This window comes from Talpa occidentalis, unplaced genomic scaffold (assembly GCF_014898055.3).
Source record: "Talpa occidentalis isolate TD23 unplaced genomic scaffold, MPIMG_talOcc4v2.1 talOcc4.7, whole genome shotgun sequence".
In the NCBI taxonomy this organism is placed as follows: Eukaryota; Metazoa; Chordata; class Mammalia; order Eulipotyphla; family Talpidae; genus Talpa; species Talpa occidentalis.
The window spans coordinates 4,964,376-4,987,672 of NW_023605083.1; the positions used below are offsets into that span (position 1 = coordinate 4,964,376).

At 53.8% G+C, this 23,297-nt stretch overlaps 1 protein-coding gene and 1 long non-coding RNA gene across 5 annotated transcripts in view; one reads left to right on the plus strand and one right to left on the minus strand.

The window, feature by feature from the left end:
• SPTAN1 (spectrin alpha, non-erythrocytic 1) overlaps positions 1–23,297 on the minus strand; it is a 57,954-nt gene that overhangs the window by 7,625 nt on the left and 27,032 nt on the right. Inside the window, exons 20-45 of one of the 4 annotated variants that reach the window (XM_037493507.2) lie at positions 22,462–22,554; positions 22,058–22,192; positions 20,970–21,118; positions 19,911–19,970; positions 18,651–18,849; positions 17,559–17,663; positions 17,113–17,136; positions 16,309–16,344; positions 14,239–14,286; positions 13,490–13,581; positions 13,073–13,217; positions 12,808–12,989; positions 10,362–10,461; positions 10,015–10,212; positions 9,783–9,929; positions 9,002–9,105; positions 8,765–8,927; positions 8,415–8,429; positions 6,801–6,932; positions 6,465–6,602; positions 5,688–5,792; positions 3,799–4,007; positions 2,655–2,775; positions 2,344–2,465; positions 1,883–2,015; positions 293–391 (exon numbers count right to left, since the gene is read on the minus strand). In XM_037493507.2, coding sequence (XP_037349404.1) covers positions 293–391; positions 1,883–2,015; positions 2,344–2,465; positions 2,655–2,775; positions 3,799–4,007; positions 5,688–5,792; positions 6,465–6,602; positions 6,801–6,932; positions 8,415–8,429; positions 8,765–8,927; positions 9,002–9,105; positions 9,783–9,929; positions 10,015–10,212; positions 10,362–10,461; positions 12,808–12,989; positions 13,073–13,217; positions 13,490–13,581; positions 14,239–14,286; positions 16,309–16,344; positions 17,113–17,136; positions 17,559–17,663; positions 18,651–18,849; positions 19,911–19,970; positions 20,970–21,118; positions 22,058–22,192; positions 22,462–22,554 — 3,054 coding nt within the window. The remainder of the gene's footprint in view (positions 1–292; positions 392–1,882; positions 2,016–2,343; positions 2,466–2,654; positions 2,776–3,798; positions 4,008–5,687; positions 5,793–6,464; positions 6,603–6,800; positions 6,933–8,414; positions 8,430–8,764; positions 8,928–9,001; positions 9,106–9,782; positions 9,930–10,014; positions 10,213–10,361; positions 10,462–12,807; positions 12,990–13,072; positions 13,218–13,489; positions 13,582–14,238; positions 14,287–16,308; positions 16,345–17,112; positions 17,137–17,558; positions 17,664–18,650; positions 18,850–19,910; positions 19,971–20,969; positions 21,119–22,057; positions 22,193–22,461; positions 22,555–23,297) is intronic. The other 3 variants (XM_037493509.2, XM_037493508.2, XM_037493510.2) reach the window with 3 other exon arrangements.
• LOC129144839 (uncharacterized) lies at positions 17,414–20,882 on the plus strand. The gene is made up of 3 exons (XR_008549554.1): positions 17,414–17,765; positions 18,452–18,547; positions 18,634–20,882. It is a non-coding gene; the product is annotated as an uncharacterized LOC129144839 (long non-coding RNA).

The following is a 23,297-nucleotide window of genomic DNA, read 5'->3' on the forward strand; positions in this document are numbered from 1 at the left end:
CTCACCACCTTTTTTTTTTTTTTAAAAAGATTTATTTATTTATTTATACAAGCACTGGGTACAGTCAGAAGTGTGGGAGGGTGAGAGAATTCACCAGAGCCAGAGCAAAGAACAGGAACAGGCAGACTGACGAAATACACTACTGAGGGGAGCAGCGGGCGGCAGGAGAGGTCTATGCACCATGTGGGACCCTCGCCCAGTGGCCGGGGATCAAACCGGCGCCGCAGAGGCTGCGGGCAGCTTCACAGCCCAGCGCTCAACTGCTGCACCACCAGGGGAGGCCCCAGCTCACCTTCTTAATGAGGTCTTGTCCATTAGCGCAGACGTCGCTCACCCGGTCCTTGTGTACAGTGAAGTCTGTCTCAAAAGCTTCGTGTTTCTTCAGCAAGCCCTGGAGTGAAAGCAAGGCCTGCACTGAGCACCCAGCAGGGGCCAGCCCCAGGATGGAGGGCGGCAGTCTCGGTGGGGATGGAGACGAGACAGGGACAGAAATACCCCTGCAGTGAGACCAGGATGCAGCCAGAGGAACTGGTCATCAGGGCAGGCCCTTCTGAGGGCCCAGCTCTTGCAAATCAGTACAGCGCCCTCTGTTCCTCTAGAAGGCCACAGAGAACACAAAGCAAGTTTCAGATAAACACCAACAAAACGACACATCCTGAGGTCTGGCTTGAACACATTTCTAAAGGACGGTGAAGCCTCTTTTCCTCAGCTGTTTTAGTACTGAGTTTGCCTCAATCCTGCAGAGGACAGAAGTCATTCTCTCCACAGACAGGCTCCCTGTGGCCTTGCGGAGCATGACTGTGGGGCCTCCCTGACTCTCAGGACAGACTCTGCCGCCTCAGCCTTCACCAGCATCTGGCCGTTGAGAGGCAGCTGCCCCAATCACCTGGGGAGTCCAACCCTCCACCTAGTGACCCCTTGCTCCCTGTGATCACTTTGGCCACAGAAGGCAAGGAGTAGGGTGTTAGGGGGCCACCTGAGCCCAAGTGATGAGACACCTGGCAGCGCTGGCCTTGCTGACGGCTGCCTAGGGAAGGCAACCGAGCCTGCGTGGAGATGAGGCCTCCCAGAGGGGCTGAGGGGGCCCAGCCAACAGCGGGCGGGTGATCCCATGGAGCACCTCAGCCTGAATGAGGCTGTGCCAGGGACGCAAGGGACAGCAGCAGAGGGATGCCCTCAACTCCCAGTCATGGGAAAGAAGCTGCTGTTCTGGGGGCTGTTACATGGGGAGCACATGATGGGTTGAAGGCATCCCCTAAATGGTAGATGGCATCGGGAAGGGAGGAAGGGGTCTCTGCAGATGCAGTCAAGCTCATCCTGAACTGAGCCTGCTCTAGTATGACCGTGTCCTTACAAGAGGAGGGAACTCTGGACACACACCCAGCAGAAAAAGGCACAGGAAGCCAGGAGCCAGGGAAGCAGCGGTGACAGGAGAGGCATGGCTGGGGTGGGGGGCTGGGGGTACTGCCACAGCTGCGAGAGGCAGGGGCGGCCTCTCCCCTAGAAGTTTCAGAGGGCAAGGCCCTGTCTATACCTTGATCCCAGACTTCTAGCCTCCAGACTGTAAGACCATGAACTTCTACTGCTCAAGACGCCATCAGTGGTACCTGGGGACGGCAGCCGCTGGGAACGGAGTCCTTGCAGTGGTATGGGGGTGACGCTAACGACACCCTGACTGAGGATGGGCTCCTAACGCTGAGCAGAGAACCAGGCCAGTTCTGCCCACAGCTGTCTCTAGCATGAGGTCCTGAGGGCAGTGACTAGCAGTGGTCCTGGCTGCGGACACTGCGGGCCCCAGGGAGCCCAGCCCTGAATGGACAGGCAGGAGTGGGGATAGTGGGCGCTGCTAAGGGGGAAGCAGCGGCACCCCAGGTGCTCTGACCTGGATAGCAGCGAGAGTGTCCCCATAGTCTTCACTGGCCACCAGGGTCATCTTCTCATTGATCCAGGCCTCCTCCTCCTCCACATTGGCTACAAACTGCTGATATTCCAAGGATTCTTCTAGCCGCTGACCCCTAGTGACAAGAGACAGGGAAACTCAGCCATGACTCCTCAAGCTGGCTCCCGAGAGGTAATGTATACTTGTAAGTGCTCCTGAGAGCGTGGGAGTAAGCGGCTCAGTCAAGCCTCCTGCGATACAAAGCAGACAGTGTTGGTCAAACATGAAATTCTGGAACCGTCTGTGACCCAGATTCACATCAGGGCCCGGTCAACACAGGCTGTGAGAGGCCCGCGCGGGCCCCTGGATACCAAGATGAGCCGAGGCGCAGCAGAGGGTGACCTGGGGAGCAGGCGTGGCTGCCGTCCCCCCAGCAGGACGTGTGCCCTGCACCGGCGGCTCACCGGGCTGCTGCCAGCTGCTTCAGCTCCTTCCAGTGCTCCACGAACTGTGCCAGGCGCTGCTGGATCTCCTCCTTCCCGATGGTGTTGTCGTCCGACAGCTTCTTCCCGGTGTCCAGGACGCCCTACCGGCCGAGAGGTTTGAGATGAACAGCTGCTGCCTAACTCCATGAAAGGCCGCAACATCACACTCAGACCTTCTCCTTCCTGGTTCGGGACGAGGGGTCACCACACTGTGGCAATGTGGCAGCAAGAGCAACGGAGCTCTCTGTGTCCTGTGGGCCCCCCGCCGCTCCCGGCACGGGCTTGCTCACCTGAATGGCCGGCTCGTGTGCAGCCAGTTCTGCCTCCAGCCGTTTGTGCTTCTTCCTCAGGTTCTGAACGCCGGTTAGGTCTCGACCGTAGTCCTCGGAGCTCACCAGCAGCTTCTTCTCCCTGGATGATGCGGGCAGGCGGGCAGTCAGTCTTGGCACCACCATGGTTTTAGCAGAGGTTTGGCCAAACCTGAGACCCCGCGATGTTCATCACCCACACCCACTGACCCCCAAGACAACGCGTGCCAGTCTGCGGAAAATCAGAGGCTGCTTCCCGATCAGCCGTGCCTGCCGCGTGCCTGGGAGCACATTCTGCTCTGTCCGCACAGGGGCTGGGGCGCTGCGGCGCTAGGAGGCGCCAGTGGCTTGGCCCCACCCACCCCCTTCATCAAACACAAATCACACAGAGAATGTGAAAGTGTTGACAGTTTGTTTGTTTTTAAAGAAGTGAGAAATTAAGAGACTTTCCATGTTACATCAACCGGAAAAGGTAGACTGAAATCTTTGGTGGAAGAAGGGCTCAAAAAATTAAACAAACAGGGCCTCCCTGGTGGCGCAAGGGGTTAAGATGCAGCCTATGAAGCTATCAGCAGCCACTACAGCAGGAGTTCGATCCCTGGCCATGGGGCTGACCCACATGGCGCAGCAGACCTCTCCTGTTTCCCCGCTGCTCCCCTCAGCAGTGTATTTCAGTCAATCTGCCTGTCCTGCTCCCCACTATGTCTCTGGTGAATCCTCTTACCCCCAGCTTCTCTGGCCTGCACCCCAGTTCTTGTATGCATAAATAAAATCTTAAAAAAAAAAAAAAAGTCAACCAAACAACTCTCCCAAGAACTGCTTTTCCTTGGGTGCTCAGGCTGACTTTTTCAGAGAGGAGCTCGCTCCAGTGGTGGAAGGACAGGGTCCACACCAGTCCCGGTGGCCAACATGCGTCACACGCCTGCCTGGAGCCCAATACTGAACATCGCCACTGGGAGGGCCCAATGAGTATCCCAGAGCAGGAACCCTGGGCTTTTCCCAGCATCGCCACCACAGCCCAGGAGCTACGGAGGCCAGGGGCGCTGGAACTCCTGATCGACCCTCCACCCCGGGGGCCCCAACTCCCACCACTAAAAGCTCGAGCCTGAGGTCCAGGCACACATACTTGATCCAGGACTCCTCGTCATCCATGTCCCGGAAGAACTGGTGCAGGCGATGGGACTCATTCAGCCTGGCTCGGCGGGCGGCTGCCATGCTCTTGATCTTCTGGAAGCGACTGTTGATGGTGTCTCTCTTGTCCTTCACTTGGGAGGTGTCGAAGGCACTGCTGGTCATCAGGCTGTCAGCTTGGCTGTTAAGGTCCTTCAGTCGGTCCTGGGGCAGGGACATGATGGGAGAGGTCAGAAGTCCAGGTGTCCCGAGTTTCCACTGGAAAACAAGGACTCGGGAATTCCTCACTGACTAGCGGTTTGAGATTTATCTGTGCGGGGCACTGATATTCGCCAAGTGTGTGTGTATGTGGATCCCTGGGGTTCTAAAAAGCAAAACTACTTTTGTGACAAGACATCAGCCTCCTGGCTGTGTGGAGTGGCGGCACTCAGGCAGTGGGAGGCCAGGCCAAGAGCAGAAGTCTGGCTCTTCACGGCCAAGTGCTCACAGTGAGAGGCTCGTGTGCTTAAGGCAGGCCACGAAAGTGCAGCAAAGTCACTGACTGTGCCAAGCTTCCACCATGAAGCAGAGGCCACTTCAGCCCCATCTGGTGAAGCGGGAGAAGTTGCTGTCTCCTGAGCGCTGCGGCCGTTGCATCACAGGCCACCGTTTCTCCTTGGAAGAACCACCAGCAGGAATGACGGTCTTTCAGAATTTATTCATTCTCAACAAGCAAGATCGGATCCCAAAGTAAACCTGTCACTTTAAGGAAATCTGAGTTTATCACTAAAGATAAAATCCCACATTTAGTGAGGAAATTAGAATTTTGGAAAATCTGCATCCACCTCCACAAGCTGACAACTTCCGATGCATAAAGATGCTGCATTGAGACTGGGTGGGGTGTGGACAGTGGAGTCTGAGGTCATGAGGACAAGCAGGAGACCTGTGGGACACCGCAAACCAGTGTTTCCAAGTGACTGCGACATCACGTGCGGGGGGCAAGACTAACTTCCAAGACGAAGTTGTGGATTTTTAATTTTTTAAAGATTTATTTATTTATGCATACAAGAGCTGGGGTACAGGCCAGAGATGTGGAGGGTGAAAGGATTCACCAGAGACAGAGTGGGGAGCAGAACAGGCAGACTGACTGAAACACACTGCTGAGGGGAGCAGCAGGCGTGTCAGGAGAGGTCTGCTGAGCCATTTGGGCAGCCTCTGCAGTGCTGGTTCCATCCCCGGCTGCCGGGCGAGGGTCCCACATAGCGCACAGATCTCTCCAGCCGCCCGCTGCTCCCCTCAGCAGTGTACTTCAGTCTGTCTGCTCTGCTCCCCGCTCTGGTGAATTCTCTCAACCTCCCGCGCTTCTGACTATACCCAGTGCTTGTATAAATAAATAAATAAATCTTAAAAAAAAGATGTTGCTAGAGGGCTTCCCCTGGTCGCACAGCAGTTGAGCGCTGGGCTGCAAAGCTGCCCGCAGCCTCTGCAGCGCCAGTTCGATCCCTGGCCACCGGGCGAGGGTCCCACTTGGAGCGCAGATCTCTCCTGCCGCCCGCTGCTCCCCTCAGCAGTGTATTTCGTCAGTCTGCCTGTTCTGTTCCCTGCTCTGGTGAATTCTCTCACCCTCCCGCGTTTCTGACTGTACCCGGTGCTTGTATAAATAAATAAACAAATCTTAAAAAAAAAAAAAAAAAGCTCCATGTTAATACTGGTGAATACTGCTAAAACCCATGTCACAAACTCAGGGTGGGGCCTCATAACTGTTCTGAGCACAAAATGGCACAGACACTGCCGTGTCTGCAAACCTCACTTTAAAGCAGCACATGCCCTTCCCCAAACATGCTCCATTGCTTCAGCCAGCACGTGCTGTGGGCCCTGCATGCTGGCTAGCTGTCCCCTACTCACCTCGTGGGCAGAGATATCTGCCTCCAGCAACTGATGTTTCTTCAGCAAGTTGTTCACAGAAGCCAGGTCTTTGCCGTAATCCTCAGAGGCCAGCAGGGCCTCCACCTGGCAGTAAACACCAAAGGGGGAGGAAACTCAGTGCTCTGGAAAGCCCAGGACCCTCTTCTGCTGTTCCCGGTCGTGGGACACAAGTGTTAACTACTGTGATGCCCACTCAGCTGGATCCGTTGGCAGGGTCCAAGACCTCTCTCTGTCAATCAACGCACACTCAAGAGCTGATGAATTAACCACTCTGGTTAAACCAAGGTCACTGAGCCCTCACACTGTGGCACGTGGCAAAACACACAGCAATCCTACTTCACGTACTACAGCTGTGTGCAAAAAACAGGCTTTCATGGAGAAACCGACAGGCCAGAGGAGGGCTCCTGCAAGGCCCCATTCTTTCCACCTCCCGCTCCCTCCAGATCCATGCAGAGAATGCACCCTGGACTCTGAGCCCTGACGTGCTGCTGTTCAGCAGCCATCCGGGCACTCAACGGGAACTGCCCAGCACACGCTCCACATCTCTTCCGACCTGCACTCCCCATGGAGCCCCACCCAAACTAACCTCTTCCCTAAATGGTCATGCCCTCTGCTGACAAGTCCCTACAGCACATGACTCACACATCTGATGAGATTTCTAGTGAGCAGGCCCAGGGGAGCCTGCCTTTCCAGAGTTCTGGCCTTGGTGACTGACTGACAGCCCCGTGAGGGGAAGGGGAAGCCGTGCGGCATCACCTCAGAGAGCCAGAAGTCGAAGTCCTTTATTCCGGTGTTAAAGTTCTGCTGCTTGTTGGCTTCCTTTAGTTTCTGGCTCTTTTCCGCTGACTTCTGAACGAGGAACTGCCACTGGTCAGCTAAGGCTGCCAGCCGGGCCTGGGGGAGGAGATGGAGCCTTTGCAGATGGCGGAGTCCCTGAAGCAACCCGGGAGGACTCTCCGAGGACATGGGAGACACCGCTGGTGCCCTTCTCACCGGCGCTCCCCACCCATCACACCCCACAAAGTCTTCTCATGGTTTATTTTCTGTCTGCCTCAAGGATGTTACAGGAGGGCAGGAGCCAATGGGCCATACCTTGACCGCATCCTCACTGCCTGCACAGGCCCCGCGCTCAATGAGGGAGTTGCCCATGTCAATGACCCCACGGATCCTGTCAGCGTTGGCGTGCAGCTCTGCTTCGAAGGCTTGGTGCTTCTGGTGCTTGCTCTAAAAACATCCAAAAAACCACCTTTCAAAGCCAGGACCTGCTAAATTGTATTTCTCAGGGAGAAGGGAATTCTCAGGAGGAAGGGAATGGAAGTAAACGTCAAGAACCGGGGGGCAAGTGTCGACACTTTTGAAAGGTCATCCAAGAATTTTTTGAAATATTGCAGGGGTCAGTTTTGGGGAGTTCAGCAGGAGGCTGTGCCAGGGGAAGGGAAATATGCCAGCTCAGGAGTAGGAAAACTGAGTAAATTCTTAACCCAGCTTCAGGGAGCAACGCCCCGAAGATGTACTTTCTAATAACTTGCAGATGATGGTGATGGTTTGGAATCTACTTGTACACCAGTTTCCACCCACAGCTTTCTTGTTAGTGAACAGAAGTGCTGCTGCAAACCACAGTGTGGCCATCTCAGCATCTGAGGCAGCATCAGCATGAAGCCCGTGCGTGAAGGCCAGGCTGTCCGTCCACACGGGGCACACCACGGCTTCTGCTGCCACCTCGCTTTTGCTGGCGTGGTGTCTGTCATTAACCCAACTCCAGGATGTGGTCCTTCTCAAACCTGACTATGGGAGGAATCAGTTTTTGCTAGGTAAAGAGAGGGCTGGGAAAACGATGGGTTCCTGACGCCAAGACCTGGTATGGTTTAAGGACTCCACAAACAGGACAGATGCGAGGACACAGCAGTGGCACAACTCTAGGTGAGAAATGCGGGGCCTCAGGGGAGGGAGTTATTTGGGGAAAAGAACTGAAAGAAAAGAAGCGGTACAGTTGAGGGAGGATTCTGCATCAAATGTTTCATTTCAGGGGCAGCAACCGCCAAGGAGGGAGCCCGCTGGGGCTGCCCAGGCACCTGTGCCATGTGTGCATGGCCTGCCCACGTCAGGAGGACAAGGCCTCAGGTGCCCAGCTGTCCTGACAAAACAAGGAACCTCTTCGGTTCCTTGTAAGTGTAACTTCTTCATCCATGTAAGTGATTTCTGAGCTACATCTGGAAAGTCCCTTTCACTCACCCCTGGGTAACGCCTGACTTTTACCTTAGTTCCCAACCGCCTGCCGTTAGAATTGGATGCAACACCCTGCCTCCCTGAGTGCTGTCCCTTCCCAGGGACCAGTACTTGGGCTGCAAACTGGGTGTGGAACAAAGCCCTCGCCCTCGGCCACTGAGGACCACAGCCCACGCAGGACTGAGCCCAAGTTACATGGAAAAAGTGGAGACAAGCACCTTTTGAAAGAAAGCAGTCAACTACTGCCCCCCAAATCAAACATTGTACAGAACTTGCCAAAGTGATAAACTGGGAGAGGAGGGAACGAGGGCAGCAGGCTAATTACGCGAGAGCAAGCCACAGCCCACGGGACACGGGAATGGACGTGATGGGTGATCAGAAATGAAAGGATGAAGACACCAGCAACAAGACTCCATACAGAAGGACACAAATACTGCAGCTCATTAAACTAAAACTCTTTAAAAAAATAAAAAAACTTACCAGCAGCTTGGAAAGCTACAAAAATAGATTAAAATAAGAGTTCAGTATACAGCCGTGAACACACACGCCAGCCATAAACACTACTCTGCTGTCACACTTCCCCGGAAGCTCAGCACTGGGTTGCCACAGATCTGTGGCAGCGTGGTGTCAAGACACACAAGGAAAGCCACTCTGAGCTTGCTGAGGCTTCCGTAGGCTTGTCCCCGGCTCAGCATAGCGAAACATTTCTCACTGGATTCCCCATGGACAGGCGGAAACTGTCTCACAGCACATTTGCCTGGTAAGGTAGCTTTGCCAGTAAAGCTCCTCAAGGGTGCAGGCTGTGTCCGGAGGCCGGAGGCCCAGCGCACCTGGATGTTGGTGGGGTCCTTGTACGACTCGTCGCTGGCTGTCTGCAGCTTCTCGCTGATCCAGGCCTCAATCTCGTCCACATCCCGGCTGAACTGTTGGAGGGTCTGAGATTCTCCTAGCTTGGACCTCTTCTCGATCATCTGAGCTTTCAGACGCCGCCACCTGAGAAAGAGAAACCGACACAGAATGTGGCTGTGTAGGCAGGACACGCGCGCCATCGCACACGGGCAACTCACCTGTCCAAGACCTCGCTGCGCCGGCTGGCGATGTCGCCTTTGGCATAGTGGCCTGCGGCGATGAGCTGGTCTGCAAAGGACTGCAGCGCGGCAATCTTCTCCTCCTGCCGGCAGACAAAACGTGAAGTTAAGGTGTGGAGGTGGCGCCGCCCCACCTGGACGGCCAGTGTTGAGGATGGTTACTGGGTGACCGAGAACTACGGTGACAGGATCAGAATACATCGACACTTTAGAAGGCGAGCGTAAAAAGCCAGAGGAAAGTTTGATTTCAATCATTACTTGAGTAGAGTTTAACTTCAGAAGATTCCTGGTCACTCAGGGGAAAGGCAGAGGCCAGGACACCAGTAGACGTTACATAAAAATCAGGCTTACGAGGAAAAGATTGTCAAATCCTCAACAAGATGGTGTGAAGATCAAAGTCTCACGACTTGCTGAGTTGGCCATGCACACGTGTTCCCTAACATGCCCAAACATCTGTTTCCTTCCCTTTGTGTCCCCCGTGGCCTGCCATTGAAGCCTCAGGACACCAGCGTTTATATGCAAAGTCAAGCAGGTTCCCTGCGTGCACGCCTTGTCCTAAACTACAGGGTGCTCCCTGGAGATATAACGCACCTGTCACTTCTGTGGCCTCAATACCAAGAGTTTTAATTGAAGGAAATTGCCAAGCTCGACAGCGTAGATAATCACGTCGCGAACCAGGCAGGAAATGAGAAAAACCAACGAGGAATGATAGAAATCTGAAAAAAATCCAGATTCAGACTGAAAGGGGCAAAGGCCTCACCTGGACATTAATGGCTTTGTCAAAGTCCTCGTGTTTTTTGATCAGGGCCTCCACACTGTCCAGCGAGTCTCCTTTGTCTTCGGTGTTCAAGAAGGCCTCCCGGGCAGCCATCCAGTTCTCAGCCTGCTCGCAGTCCCGATGGAAGAGCTGGTGGGGGAGCGGCAGGTGAGAGGATGGCGCTTGGGCAATGAATCCCAGCAGCCGAGCAGGAGCCATGCCTGCGCACACGCACCTGCAACTCGAGGCACTGGTCCAGCATCATCCTGCGCTGAACCCAGGCCTTCTCCAGATCGGCACGCTCCTGATCTAGAATATCTAGTTTCTCCTTGATCTCTGGGCTGGCGTAGTGCCCATGAGCCAGCAGCTGCTGCCCAAACTGCTCAAATGCCTGGAAAGTGCCAGCCCTGGCATCAATTTCTGTCCGGTGTTCCTGCCAAGAGGAGAGAAGGGATTAGGCAGCTGGCAATGGTCGCCCACTTCAGTGGACCGCAACTCACAACAAAGGCAGTGGGGCCGGAGGAGGTCGCCCTGCCCAGAAAAGTCACTGCGTTTCTGCTCTCAGCAGACAGGGCCACCCACCTGGTGTCGCTCCAGCAAAGCCTCAGCTCCGGTGACATCCTTGGCAAGCTCATCTGAAGACACCAACCCTCGTATGCCATTGATCCAAGACATGAGGTCCCTAGAAACCAGACCCACAGAGGAACGGCTAATATGTTATCTGGCAGGCAAGCCTTCTGCCTAGGAAGGAGAGAACCGCTATTTCTTGCCTCGGAAGGTCACAAGTTAACCTACTGAACAGGGCTAGAGCTCTGAGCAAAAAGGTTTCAAAGCCTCTTGTTCATCTTATTGAGGAAAACTAAAAATTCCTCAAGAAAAACAGTCTTGGGTCACCCTGGTGGCGTAGCGGGTTGAGCGCAGTGCTGTGAAGCTGTCCACAGCCTCTGCAGCACGGGTTCGATTCCTAGCCGTTCAGGGAGATACCCACATGGCGTGGCAGACCTCTCCTGTCTCGCCTGCTGTTCCCCTCAGCAGTGTTTTTGGTCCGTCTGCCTGTTCTGCTCCACACTCTGTTTCTGGTGAATTCTCTCACCCTCCCGCGCCTCTAGCCTGTACCCCAGTTCTTGTATAAATAAATAAATCTTATTAAAAAAAAACAGACTATTGTTACTAAGATATTCTCACCCTAAAATTGAAATAGTACAAACAGAGACCATCGCTATGGCTCACGTTTTCCATAGCATCAAATGGAAACACCGTTCTCAAGGACTGTGGCTGGACAGCCCCAGGCTATGCATGCTCTGGCCAGCTGCATGCGGTGTCCACGGACAAGGGCCCCAGAATCAGCGTGTGTAGTCACACATCCTCTGCTGCTTCTACGTAACACGTGCTGACTAGGCAAACCATACGCAGAAAGCAGGCTCGATGAGGAGCAGGGTGTGTGAGTGCTTTGTGCTTGGGGGTGCACCTACAGAAGGTGCGGGACCAGTTCCTGTTGCTGGCTGGAGAGCGCTAACACTGCAAATATGCTCAGTGCCACTGAGGGGGCGGGACGCTTCGAAATGGTTATCTGTGTGTTGTGTGACCATAAACCTCACTAAAAGGAAAAAACAAAGAAGCCAAATGGGGCCGCCTCCCAGAAGTGTGTGGAAGGGAAGCACATCATCTCCCAACTCCTACCCAATCCAGGCAAAATGTTTACACACACACACTCACATACAAGCATGAGACTGTTTACACATACACACACACATACACACACACACACACACACACACACACACACACACACAGAGACCTTGTACAGAGGCAGCACAAAACCACAAGTGCCTGTCCCAAGTGGCCTGTCAGGCAGCTCATGAGCCGGCCTGGACGGGACACAGCACAGCCCTAACAAGACGAGGCGCCACATCACAGGATTCCCACAGGACAACTGTCCTCGGCTCTTCCAAATGTGACTGTCACGAGGGGCCTCTCCAGTGGTGCAGCGGGTTGAGTGAGGCGCTGTGAAGCTGTCTGCAGCCTCTGCAGTGCAGGTTGATTCCCAGCTGGCCAGGGAGATACCCACATGGCACGGCAGACCTCTCCTGTCTCGCCTGCTGCTCCCCTCAGCAGTGCTTTTGTCTGTCTGTTGTGCTCCCCGCTGTCTCTGGTGAATTCTCTCACCCTCCCGTGCCTCTGGCCTGTACCCCCGTTCTTGTATAAATAAATCTTTAAAAAAAAAAAAAAAGTGACTGTCATGAGAGGAAAGATGCTAGGGGTGGTGGGACACTTCTATATCGGAGGAGGCATGACTAGCAGGCCTCATGGTACTTCTCTACTAGATCGTGGATCCAAAAATCAACACTAGCTACATATACTCAGGGCACCTGGAGACACGGCATGGCTGGGGCGCTGCTGTCCAGCCATGCGCTGCTCTGTGACACTTTGGCCAATGAGGAACTGCACTTGCCAGTGTCCCACAGGGACACCACGGAGCCGAGGAGTGCGGCGAGGATGCGTGCGCTTGCACGACGGAGAGGACGCCGCCTTGCTCAGAACGTGTCCCCACCATGAAGTGACAGAAGAGCACTGGGCCAGGTTTCTCGGGGTGCTAATGGGGAGGCAGCCCCAAAGGATTAGGTCCTTGTTCTGGGAGACACATGACACATGCTGAGGCTATGGGTAAGGCCCAGGTACCTATTCCGTTCATGTGGGTCAGAAAAATAAATGCAGAGGAAGCAACGTCACAAAAAGCTGATGACAAGTGAAGGGTACAGCTCGTGCAACATCCCTGTAGCCCTCAAACTTCTCTTAATACAAAAATTCGTGGAAAAGACTAAGTGACATGTCCAGGAAATGAAAAACACATCTAAGAAGAACTGTACCACCACTTGGCGGCAGGAGGGGAGGGCGTGCGCATGCGCCCCTGGAGAGGTAAGCAGAGAAGGGGAGGTTGTGGGTCTCACACAGAGCTTGATTTTCTGAGTGAAAGGCACCAGGAGATGGCCCTGCGCCCTAGAGCCCGGGGGGGGGGCACAGCTTTTACCGGAAGTCGCTGAGGAAGCGCTGCAGGTCGTGGGAGTCGCCCAGCTTGGCCTTGCGCTGGTCCGCGCGCTTCCCCAGGCTGCTCCATGCCTGGTTCAACTCCGTGCATTTTTCCTTGAGGTCTTCTGCTGACTCAGGGTGGGACTGGATCAGGCGCTGGGCCGTCTCCCCAAGGGAATTGACCTGTGGGAGGAGAGCAAGAAACAAGAGCGCTCAGCTGGGGAGCCTTTGCACGTGACTCCGCTGGGGCCATGGCGTCTTCGCACCTTGTCTCCAAGCGCCGCGAGGTCCCTCTCGAAGCCCTCGTGCTTGCGCTGCAGGGCTTGGACACTGGCAAGATCGTGGCCGTAATTATCTGTGTTCAGAGCCTGGTTCTTCTCCTCAATCCACTCTTTGGTTTCATCGGCATCTCTGCAGGTGAGACATACTCCAGGTTAATAAAGGCCGAGAACAGCTGCCGCGACGACAGGACGAGCAGGGGTTTTGCTCAGCGGACAAGAACACTGTGGGGGATACCCCAAGTGCGCTAGAAGGCGAGACCTCCTCTTCCCGAGCAGCGCCGCTGAGTCGGGTGCTCCTGGGGCCAGAGCACAAGTGCCAACCCGGCACAGCAGGCAGAGGTCTCAGCCAGCGTATCTGGGAAGCGTGGGTGGGAACCCCCTCCAGCCCACACTGCCCCTCACCTGTGGAACCTCTGCACCTCATGGGCGCTGCCCAACACCTGGCTCCGCTCCTCGGCCAGCTGCTGCAGGGACCGCCAGCGCTCGTTCAGCTCCTGCAAGGCGACAGCGCAGGTGAGCTCTTCTGTGAGCCCTCTGCCAGCACACCAGGCTCCAGGAAGGGCCAAGGCCCAGAGCTCTGGAGGCCACACCTGAAAGGCTGCGTGCATAGGTAATTTCCTGTTTCCCGCCTTCCTAGTGGACACAATGAATGCACAACTCCAGCAAACGTCCAGAAAGTCAGACCTTCACCAAAATTCTACCAACACCTGACCCGGAAGCACTTCTGAGGCAGCTGGAGAGACGCAGCTGATTTATCTGACTCCACACCAAGCCCACTAGCCCTTCAGCATGGGTTTTGTAGTAAGTGCCGAGTGGATACATCCCAGGATCTCTGCTCTCCCAGCACTGAGCACATGGGCACCAGAGAGGGAGCTGAGCCCCTGCTATGAGGAGGCGAGAAAGGCATGGACCATGGACCGCCTTCCGGAGCAGACGCCCCCTGCAAGCCAGGGGAAGACCAGCTCTGTCACCAAATGGAAAGGCCCCGCCAGGAGAGGCGGCCAAGCCAGCTGCTGCCATGAAGACAGCTGCTCTGACCTGGGACCCAGGAGGTGACAAGTGCACAGCTGATGTACTGATTAGGACAGAGCTCCGCTGAAGACAGAAAGAAGCCAGGGAGGAAAGCCAGGGTATGGGCCAGTGTTTCTTACCTTGATGGAATTAAAGGTGGCCACGGTGTGAACCATCAGGCGAGCAGACTATGGAGGGGAGGAAAGCAGAAGAGCAAGAATAATCAAGTGTCTGCCAATTATGGCACAGAAATTTGAAATTCAAGCACCATTAATTAGGCCCCAATTGTCAACCAAAATTACCTTAAAGGGATACTGTCAAAATTTTAAGCAGGAACATTAGTAAACTACTAGAAAATCATGGAAAAACCCAAGTGCACAATCAGACCCAGCTCAATGGTTATTTTTGGAGAGTAAGTGGGGAGAACCACAACTGAGACCACTGCTTAGACAGGAAAACAGCCAAAGACAAAGGAGCAGGTCTTTTTCTCCCCTACACCACAGAGCAGTCCAGAAGACACACTCAGTTTAACAGATGCTGGTGGCTGACACTGATATTAACAGTGAAATACACCTATCATTTCACCTCTAGGTGTGGTTACTGGTGCTTTTGAACAGTGTCCCCTTGAACTAAGGGCAACAGCCTTACCAGATGGAAGAACAAACCAGCGAAACGAGCTTTCTCGTAATATAGCTGCTGCTTTTAAAAATAAACTTCTCTTGGATCTCAGAGCCTAGCTGGTTTTTTCTGAAAGACCCTGGGACACAGGACAGCATGTGACCTGCACGCACGCACGTGGCCCCAGCACTATCACCAGTGTGGGCATGCACAGGGTTCAAGGGCAGACCCAGCCACCAGCCACTTCCAGACGGGGGTGTCTGTGTTTAAAAATCCATCTGATGTACGTTTCTGAAAGAATACTTAAGTGACCAGAAGTCAGAGGTAATGCTGTTGCCTATTCATGTCACCAATGATTAAATTTTGCTTTGTGAGAAAATTTAAAATTGAGAAAAGGGGCCTCCCCGGTGGCGCAGCGGTTGAGCGCTGGGTTGCGAAGCTGCCCGCAGCCTCTGCAGCGCCGGTTCGATTCCCGGCTGCTCCCCGGCCACCAGAGGAGGGTCCCACATGGTGCGCAGACCTCTCCTGCCGCCCGCTGCTCCCCTCAGCAGTGTACTTCGGTCCTTCTGCCTGCTCTGCTCCCTGCTCTGGCTCTGGTGAATTCTCTCACCCTCCCGCGCTTCTGACTGTACCCAGTGCATGTATAAACGAAACAAACGAACAAACAAACAAATAAATAAATAAATAAATAAAACATGCCTCTATAAAAAAAAAAAAAGTTTAAAAAAAAAAAAATAAAATAAAATTGAGAAAAGGGGAAAAGTGGAATCAACTGGAAAAGTCACACCCCCTTCCCCAGCCAAATTTAGAGTCTATTCCATGAGCAGACCAGCCCGAGGGGAGATGCAGGTAGGGAGGTGGAAACAGCAGGACAGAAGTAACAGGCCCTTCAGCTTAGGTCAGACAAGAGGGCTGAGGTGAGAACAGCCATCCTGGAGGCTGGAGGGTTTCTAGATTTTCACACCTTCCTTTCTCAGGAAGGTGGACTCTCAGAAGGGAGCAACCTGCTCTAACTTGCCTATAACCAGGAGGAAAGATGCTAGGGTCATGCTTTACGCAACCAGTCCCAGGGTCAGAGCTATCCAACTCCAGGCAAGAAGCCTGTGCCCTGTAAGCCATTCCTCTTCTTCCTTGTAAGTCTCTCCTCACAATCTGCTTTATTCTGTGAAGCCTTTCTTAGGTCACAGGAAAAAGAGCTAGATAGCTGATGAAAGGCAACTCTGCCTTCCTTTTAATTCTGTCAGCTTTCCCATCAAGGGCCAAGAACTTTTTGAAGGCGCTTCCACTGGTGGGGCCAGCCCTGACTACACGGTGCCGCCTTAGCCAAGTGTCCTCTGGCAGCAGCACGGGTGATGATGCATCTGCCCCAGCTTGCACTGAGGTCTGAGGGGAACACTGCTTCTGTGTATGAAGCATCACATTTTAAGAGATAACAGCTTCATAAAATGTCCGGAAGAAACCAGCCCCATCAGGTCTAGAGACCACCACAGGCTCAACACAAGTCTGAACTCTCAGAAACAGGCTCACCAGGGAAGGACACTAAGTGTTTAATTTGTGGAAGCCTCTGGAAACATGACCTAGGGGCATCTTACCTTCCACGGAGAGGCACTCTTGGTATCCGCTTCGTCCTGTCACAGAAAGAGGAGTTCAGGCAAGTGAGGACACAGTGCTGACCATCTGCCTTTCCTTCTAACTGTGAGGCAGTGAGAAATGCCTGCAGGGCTTCCCCCAGACTCTAGCAGTCTGGCTGGGACAAACACCAGCTGCCCAGAGAAGTGAGGAGAGCAGAGGACAGGACCAGGCTAATTTTTTTATGCAGAAGAACAGAGAGAATGAGGAAATTTAATTTAAAAATGATCAACCTGTGTTACATTCATGGACTTGGAAAGGGGTAATTTAAACCTAATGGATAATTGGGCCTCCCTGGTGGCGCAGCGGTTGAGCACTGGGTTGCGAAGCTGCCCGCAGCCTCTGCAGCGCCAGTTCAATCCCCGGCTGCTCCCCGGCCACCAGAGGAGGGTCCCACATGGCGCGCAGACCTCTCCTGCCGCCCGCTGCTCCCCTCAGCAGTGTACTTCGGTCCTTCTGCCTGCTCTGCTCCCCGCTCTGGTGAATTCTCTCACCCTCCCGCACTTCTGACTGTACCCAGTGCTTGTATAAATAATAAATCTTTAAAAAATAATAAAATAAAATAAACCTAATGGATAATTGCAGAAAAAGTGTGAAGAGACCAAAGAAAAGAACTTTTTTGGTCTTTTGGAGAACAGCAAATAGAACCAATTTCTAATTCTTTTCCACACAAAACACCTGTGAGGCTCTGCAACAGAAACCCTTAACAGGCACTGGACTGCACATGCTTCCCCAGAGCTACTCCCCATGCAGCAGCGGGCACTCACCCTGGGCATCGCGCCGTACACCTCCTGCAAGAGAGGAAGACCGGGGGGTTATAGGAGATACACACACCTCTCAGCAGTGCCCACTGAGTCCAGCCTAAAGGCACAGGTGAGAATCACAGAAAGAGGGACAGCCCCATCGGGTTGAAGAGCTTCCCGAAAGTCTACTGGAGACCAATGCTCATGGGTAAAGCTTTTCATTTACGTGAGCAACACATGAGTTTACCGCCAGCGATGGCCTTTTCATGATGTTTCATGGGCTCAAGGGTGTGGAAGTAAGGGCGCTGGCCCACGGAAGCTGAACACAATGGTTTAAGTCACAAAGGATGCGACATTCCCTGGTGACAATTCTGCACTACGGACCAGGGCTTGTTGGGCTGTGAAGGATGCAGGAAGGAACCAGGTTACGTCCCTGTGGCCCAGAGGCTGGTCCAAGAGCAGACACCCACCTGCTGCTGCACAGCCTGCACTTCCTCCGCCATCAGCCCTTCTGACTCCAGATCTTCTGCCACCTTATTAATGTCCTTCAGCCGTGACTCGTTGGCCTTCAGATCCTTTAAAGCAAAAAACACAGTAACTGAGACCACAGGAGCAAGGCAAAAGCAAAGGGGCACAGGGCTCATGAATGACAGCTGGAAACGCTGACTTTCTGTGTGGTAAGTATCCAAGAAGCTGGCTTCCTAGTCCCCCGACAGTGACTGTGTGGTACGTATCCCAGAGGCTGGCTTCCTAGTCCCCCGACAGTGACTCGAGACCGGCAGTCTTGACTGTCACTATCAAGAAGTGAGAAAATATGAGGTGACCACAGTTTGAGTGTCTCAAACTTATTTGGTTACTGTAATTAACAAACCATGATGCTAACTGCATGGATTGTTAAAGAAACCTTTCTTTAGGGAGGGAACACACTGTTTTTAGAAAATGTGTTACTTTAATGCCCAGCCACTATGGGAGAAACATTCCCCCCCAGCCCTTTTCAATTGGTAATAAAAATACTTTTAAACTGGAAAATGGACAAACAAAACGTGGTATATGCAAACTGAGTATTATTCAGCCACAAAAAGGGAGCACTAACACCTCTACCCAGCAGGCCCTGGAAACACTGCTCAGTGGACACGATAGGTCATGAGATGCTGCATCCAGAATGCATGAATAGAGACGAGCAGCATGCAGCGGTGGCCAGGGCATGGGAACGGAGGGGTGGCGAGGGTTTGTGATGGCTGTGTGGTTCTCCTTTGAAGTGTAACATTTTGGTGCTAGGCAGAGGTGATGGCTCAACAACACAGAATGTACACGATGCTTCTGAATTGTACACTTTACTCCTTCCATCTTTTCATATTTTTAGATTTAGAAAAGTTCTTAGCATGAGAGAAAATGATGTGTTTCCCTGACACGAACTGGCCCAGGACAGCAGAAGTCACGTGAGACTGCGAGGTCGGAGGTGGGGCACACTTACTGTTCTCTCTCACAATCTGTGGTCACAAGTCAAGAGAACCAAGCCCTTGAACAGTATTTATTTCACCACAGCTGCTGGACTGCCCTACCTTCTGGAAGTCGTCGAACTTCTTCTGCAGCACCTCCACCTGCTCTAAGTCTGCGCCCACCTCCTCGCTTGTCAGAGCAGCTTCCTTCTCGTTGATCCACTGCTGTAGTTCGTTCGCTTCACGGAACAACATGAACTTCTTGCAACTCTTCTCCAACATACCTTTACGCTTCTCGCCCAGCTCCAGCAGAGAATGGTATCTGGTGCAGCAGAGAGAATAAGAAGGGCAAGGAGACAGTTAGCTTTCTAGAGAGGCCAAGATAAAGGCAAACACCAGGTGTCTCCGAGATGTCGATCCCGGCCATGAACGCGTGACAATGGCGCCCTGGTGACAGAGTGCTGGACAGAGATGAAGATGAAGCACCGAAGGGCCACAGGGTGCCTCGGGGATGAGCACCCACTGACTGCTCACAAATGGGTGGCCAGATCAGCAAGACACCCCTGGCCGCATTTGCACTCACAACATCATGACCACACACAACCCAAACGTAGCATTCAGCACACATGGGCTCTGGCGGCCGCAGGGAGTGGAGCGTGCCAGGCACAACACCCACAGGGGCTCCTCCACTCGCTCCACGGGCAGGACGAGGCGTGGGAAGGGGATGGAGCTTCAGCGCGGCCTGGGGGAGCACACCGGGCCCTTGGGACAGCAGGGGCTTCCCTATGTCTCAACCTCAGGGGAAAAGGAAACAGGTACAGGCTGCCTGTTACTACTTTGTCAGCTGGCAGGTCTCTTAAGAAGAACCAAAGGGTGTTCTAATCTTCGGGAAATAATACAAAAGCCGAACACCTGCTCTTCAGAGATGTGAAAATGAAAAACCCAATAAAACTGAGTTAAATGGTTAAAAAAAAAAAATCTATATTCACCATCAAATCAAAGCTGCCCAGAGGGGGAAATAAAAAGCAATGCATTACCAAGAACCACAGCACTTTACAGAGAGGCATGTCCTTTCCCTCCTACAGAGGGACACTCCCGACTGGCCATAGACCTGCGCCAGTGTTAGCACGACCATGTGGGCCCGCGGAGAGGTGGGCCACAACACTGAACATATAGCCGCACGCAAGGCCACCATGAGGAAAGGGGCCGTCAGGGCCAGCGCCACCGACACCTCCTCCCGTGTGAGCAGAAGCTGCTGCACAGAAAGGCTCCCCCCTCCTCATCTGTCTGGATGAACGAGACCCTTCTGAGAAAAGCGGCTGAGGGAGAACAGACAAGGTGGAGCATGGACACGGTGCTCAGCGAGGCTTGTGGCCTACTCACAGTTCTTCCACCTGTTTCATACGCAGAGATACACTGCCGGCCTCCTTAGTTATGCGTGTCCTGCACAGGGGGGCACAGCAAAAGCATGCACGAGTTAGTGGATTAATCGAGAGAGAGGAAAAGCGGTGCTCCGATGGTGCCAGGACGGCCGAGGCTTAGAGGGGAAATTAGGGAGTCATTCAAAGCTCTTGGAAGCAGGCCAGGCCATGAATGAAGTCACAGTCAAGAAACAGCACGAAAATTAAATGAGAGGGTTATTACTTCACCTTTACTTTCCTGAAAAATTGGCCACTCTAAGGGCAGTCAATTCGTCCGTACTGGACAAACTGGTGAGGGCAGAGAGCAAGGCCAGAAATAAGCACTGCCCTGAGAGAAAGCCTTTCCTGAGAGCTAATCTGCAACATTAGCCACATATTTGGTCAACTTATTGCTCTTACACGTCTGGCCCAGGCCCAAACCTCTCACTCTCACCTCTACAGGCCTAGCAGGAGTCTGTTAGTAAACACAGAACCTTTCCAGGGGTAGACAGGGTCAAATAATTCTAGTCTACACTCCAGTGAGAGCACATCTCTCCTGGGGCCCACGGCTTTCAACAGGGTTAAAACATGCCCTCACGAAAGGACAAGGCCAACGTGGGGCTCAGCTTTGAGAGAGGAAGAGTCCTCCCATTCTCCTGACACAAGGCATGGCAGAGGTGTACTCCCGAAGAGCAATTTAGAGAAGGCAGAGCGGTGAGGGTGTGGAACACCTAAAAATCCGATTTCAGAAAGGATCTCCTGAAGGGCAGGACAAAGGTTAAGATAATGATTTAAACAATGCAGCTCAGACAGTCATGAGCGTGCAGGGGAGGGGAGGCACACAACACACTGGAAACAGGTATCCGGCGGGGATATTCGTTCCAAATAGAATGTTCTGGGTTAACTAGGACCTGGGATGGCAGGGAAGTTCATCCTGGGGTACAGGCAGAGGAACGTTCACTAAGGAAGCCTGTGGAGGCCTCTGCAGGCTGAGCCCCAGGGGCCTGGAGCTATGGGATGGACAGACAGACACAGCCCTTACTGGTTGTCAATCTGCTCCTGCCTCAAGGCGATGCTGCCCTGCTCCTCCAGGAGGCTCTCCCGGGAGGCCGACTGGGCAGGGTCCAGCTTCCTCACGTAGGCAGCCGGCACGAAGCCCTGCCGGTCGTTCACCTCCACCTTCCACCAGTCCTAGGGGAGGAGAGTAGGAAAGAGGGGGCTGAAAGCAAGGCCCAGGTGAGGAGGATACCTGCTGCCCACGTGTGCACGCACACAGACAGGCAGTGCCCGTGAGAGCCGCAGCCATGCCAAGAGGACCCCACTGTCGCGTCACGGGGCTCTGCACAAGGACTGACATTTGCTCCCTTACAGCCTGCCAGGCAGGGAGGGCGGCCACAAGTGAGGCAGCAGTGAGCCCACAGGAAGGACACTGTCTGCCCAGGACTGCAGAACCGTGCTGCCCATGCCGTGGCCACCAGCTGCAGGCAGCGCAGTAACTGCAAAAAACAAGCACTAAATGACTCAGCAGCACTCGCCCCATTGTAAGTGCTAGCAGCAAGTCACTATAGGCAGGGTCAGTCCACATGTAGCAAACGCCTACTCTCACTGGAAAGTTCTGTGCTGCTCCTGAATAAGCTGAAGGTAGGCCAGAGGGTTGGTTTAGGTTTAAACCAGAGTCATCAGAAAGAGAGAACTCACGGGTTTCTGCAAACTCTTACGATGAGAAAACACAGGGTGATGGGAACAAGGAGGTTCTCAGGAGCTGAGGACAGTCTCCAGCCTTAACCCAGAGGGGAGGGAGCATCTCTGGGCCCAGCCATACCTCCACACCTCCCATAAAGGCGACCATGAGACCAGAGGGTGCCAGGGCAGGAGGGCTGACCAGCCAGGCGTTGTTACCCAGAGTAGCAGAGTAGCCAAAGCCCAGTGGTGACACCTTTGCTGTCACAGTACCACGTGCAGCAGCCAAGGCAGACTGTCACCTCCATGCTTGCACTCCTCAGAGGAGAAACCCACACCAAGTGTCACTGCAGACTCTACACCCGTCTCACTAGGGAAAAGACACCCCCAGGGTCTCTTCACTGGGAAACACAGGGTTGACGGAAGCGCACACCCCACTTGCAGCCTTGCCTTGTTGGTGCTGTTCAGCAAGGTGAGGATGTCCCCTTTCTTCATGGTGACCTCTCGAGGACTCTTCTCCTGGTAGTCATAGAGCGCCAAGACCAGCTCCTTTCCAGTCTCATCATCCATGGGGGCCACTTGTTGCTAAAATCCGAAGGAAAGGCAAACACAGTCAAAGGCTGGCCAGGAAGGGTCATCTAAGCCCTTAGCAGCTGACCAAGTCGACCAAATACACACGAGTTCTCTGACGCTACCAAGAAAATGCGATTCAAGAACTTCAACTGTTGGGTCTCTTTTCTGGGTCACAGACTTAGCAAGATTACCCATGCCCACAGTTCCTGCTGCAATCGGCGCCCTCAGCATCCCCTGCCTCCCCTGATGGGACTTGGAGCCGCCGACCGACGCCAGCTTACCCGGCATGACTGTGCCTGCTCCCGCAGGGCCTGGATGCTGCTGCCATAGGCGCTGAGATCCGACATCAGAGCCTCATGCTTCTTCAGTAGAGCCTGAAACCAAGATCACAGAGTGGCCTGCTCAGGGGACAGCTCCCTCTGCACCCGCACACCACCCTCCTCCAGCACCTGCTCAGTCCCACTACGAGGCGTCCCTCCTGTCCTACATAGCTTCCCCCTTTGAATGAACACTTAATTTGGAGAATATACTGAGACAGTATTACCTTGGCTCCCTGTCTTTACGTACTTAAACACGCACGCCTGGACTATAGAGACGTAAGAACAGTGCCGCAGGTGTGGGGGAATCTGCTGCACCTTCAGAACCCACCGCCCCTCGAGGACACGCCCTCGCTGGGCCACCCTTGAGATTCCTCATGCGCCACTGTGGCTGCTTCCAAAGCCTTTCAGTCCTCCCACCTTTGGGCGGTTCACATCAATATTCAACTCATTCTGGTTTTTGTGAAAACCAGCAATGTAAGAGGTAGGGAAGGCACCACCTGCAGCCTCATGAATAACATGCAAGAATTTCAGTCTAAAACCAGCGCTCCTGGGCCTCCCCGGTGGCGCAGCGGTTGAGCGCTGGGTTGCGAAGCTGCCCGCAGCCTCTGCAGCGCCAGTTCGATCCCCGGCTGCTCCCCGGCCACCGGAGGAGGGTCCCACATGGCGCGCAGACCTCTCCTGCCGCCCGCTGCTCCCCTCAGCAGTGTGCTTCGGTCCTTCTGCCTGCTCTGCTCCCCGCTCTGGCTCTGGTGAATTCTCTCACCCTCCCGCGCTTCTGACTGTACCCAGTGCATGTA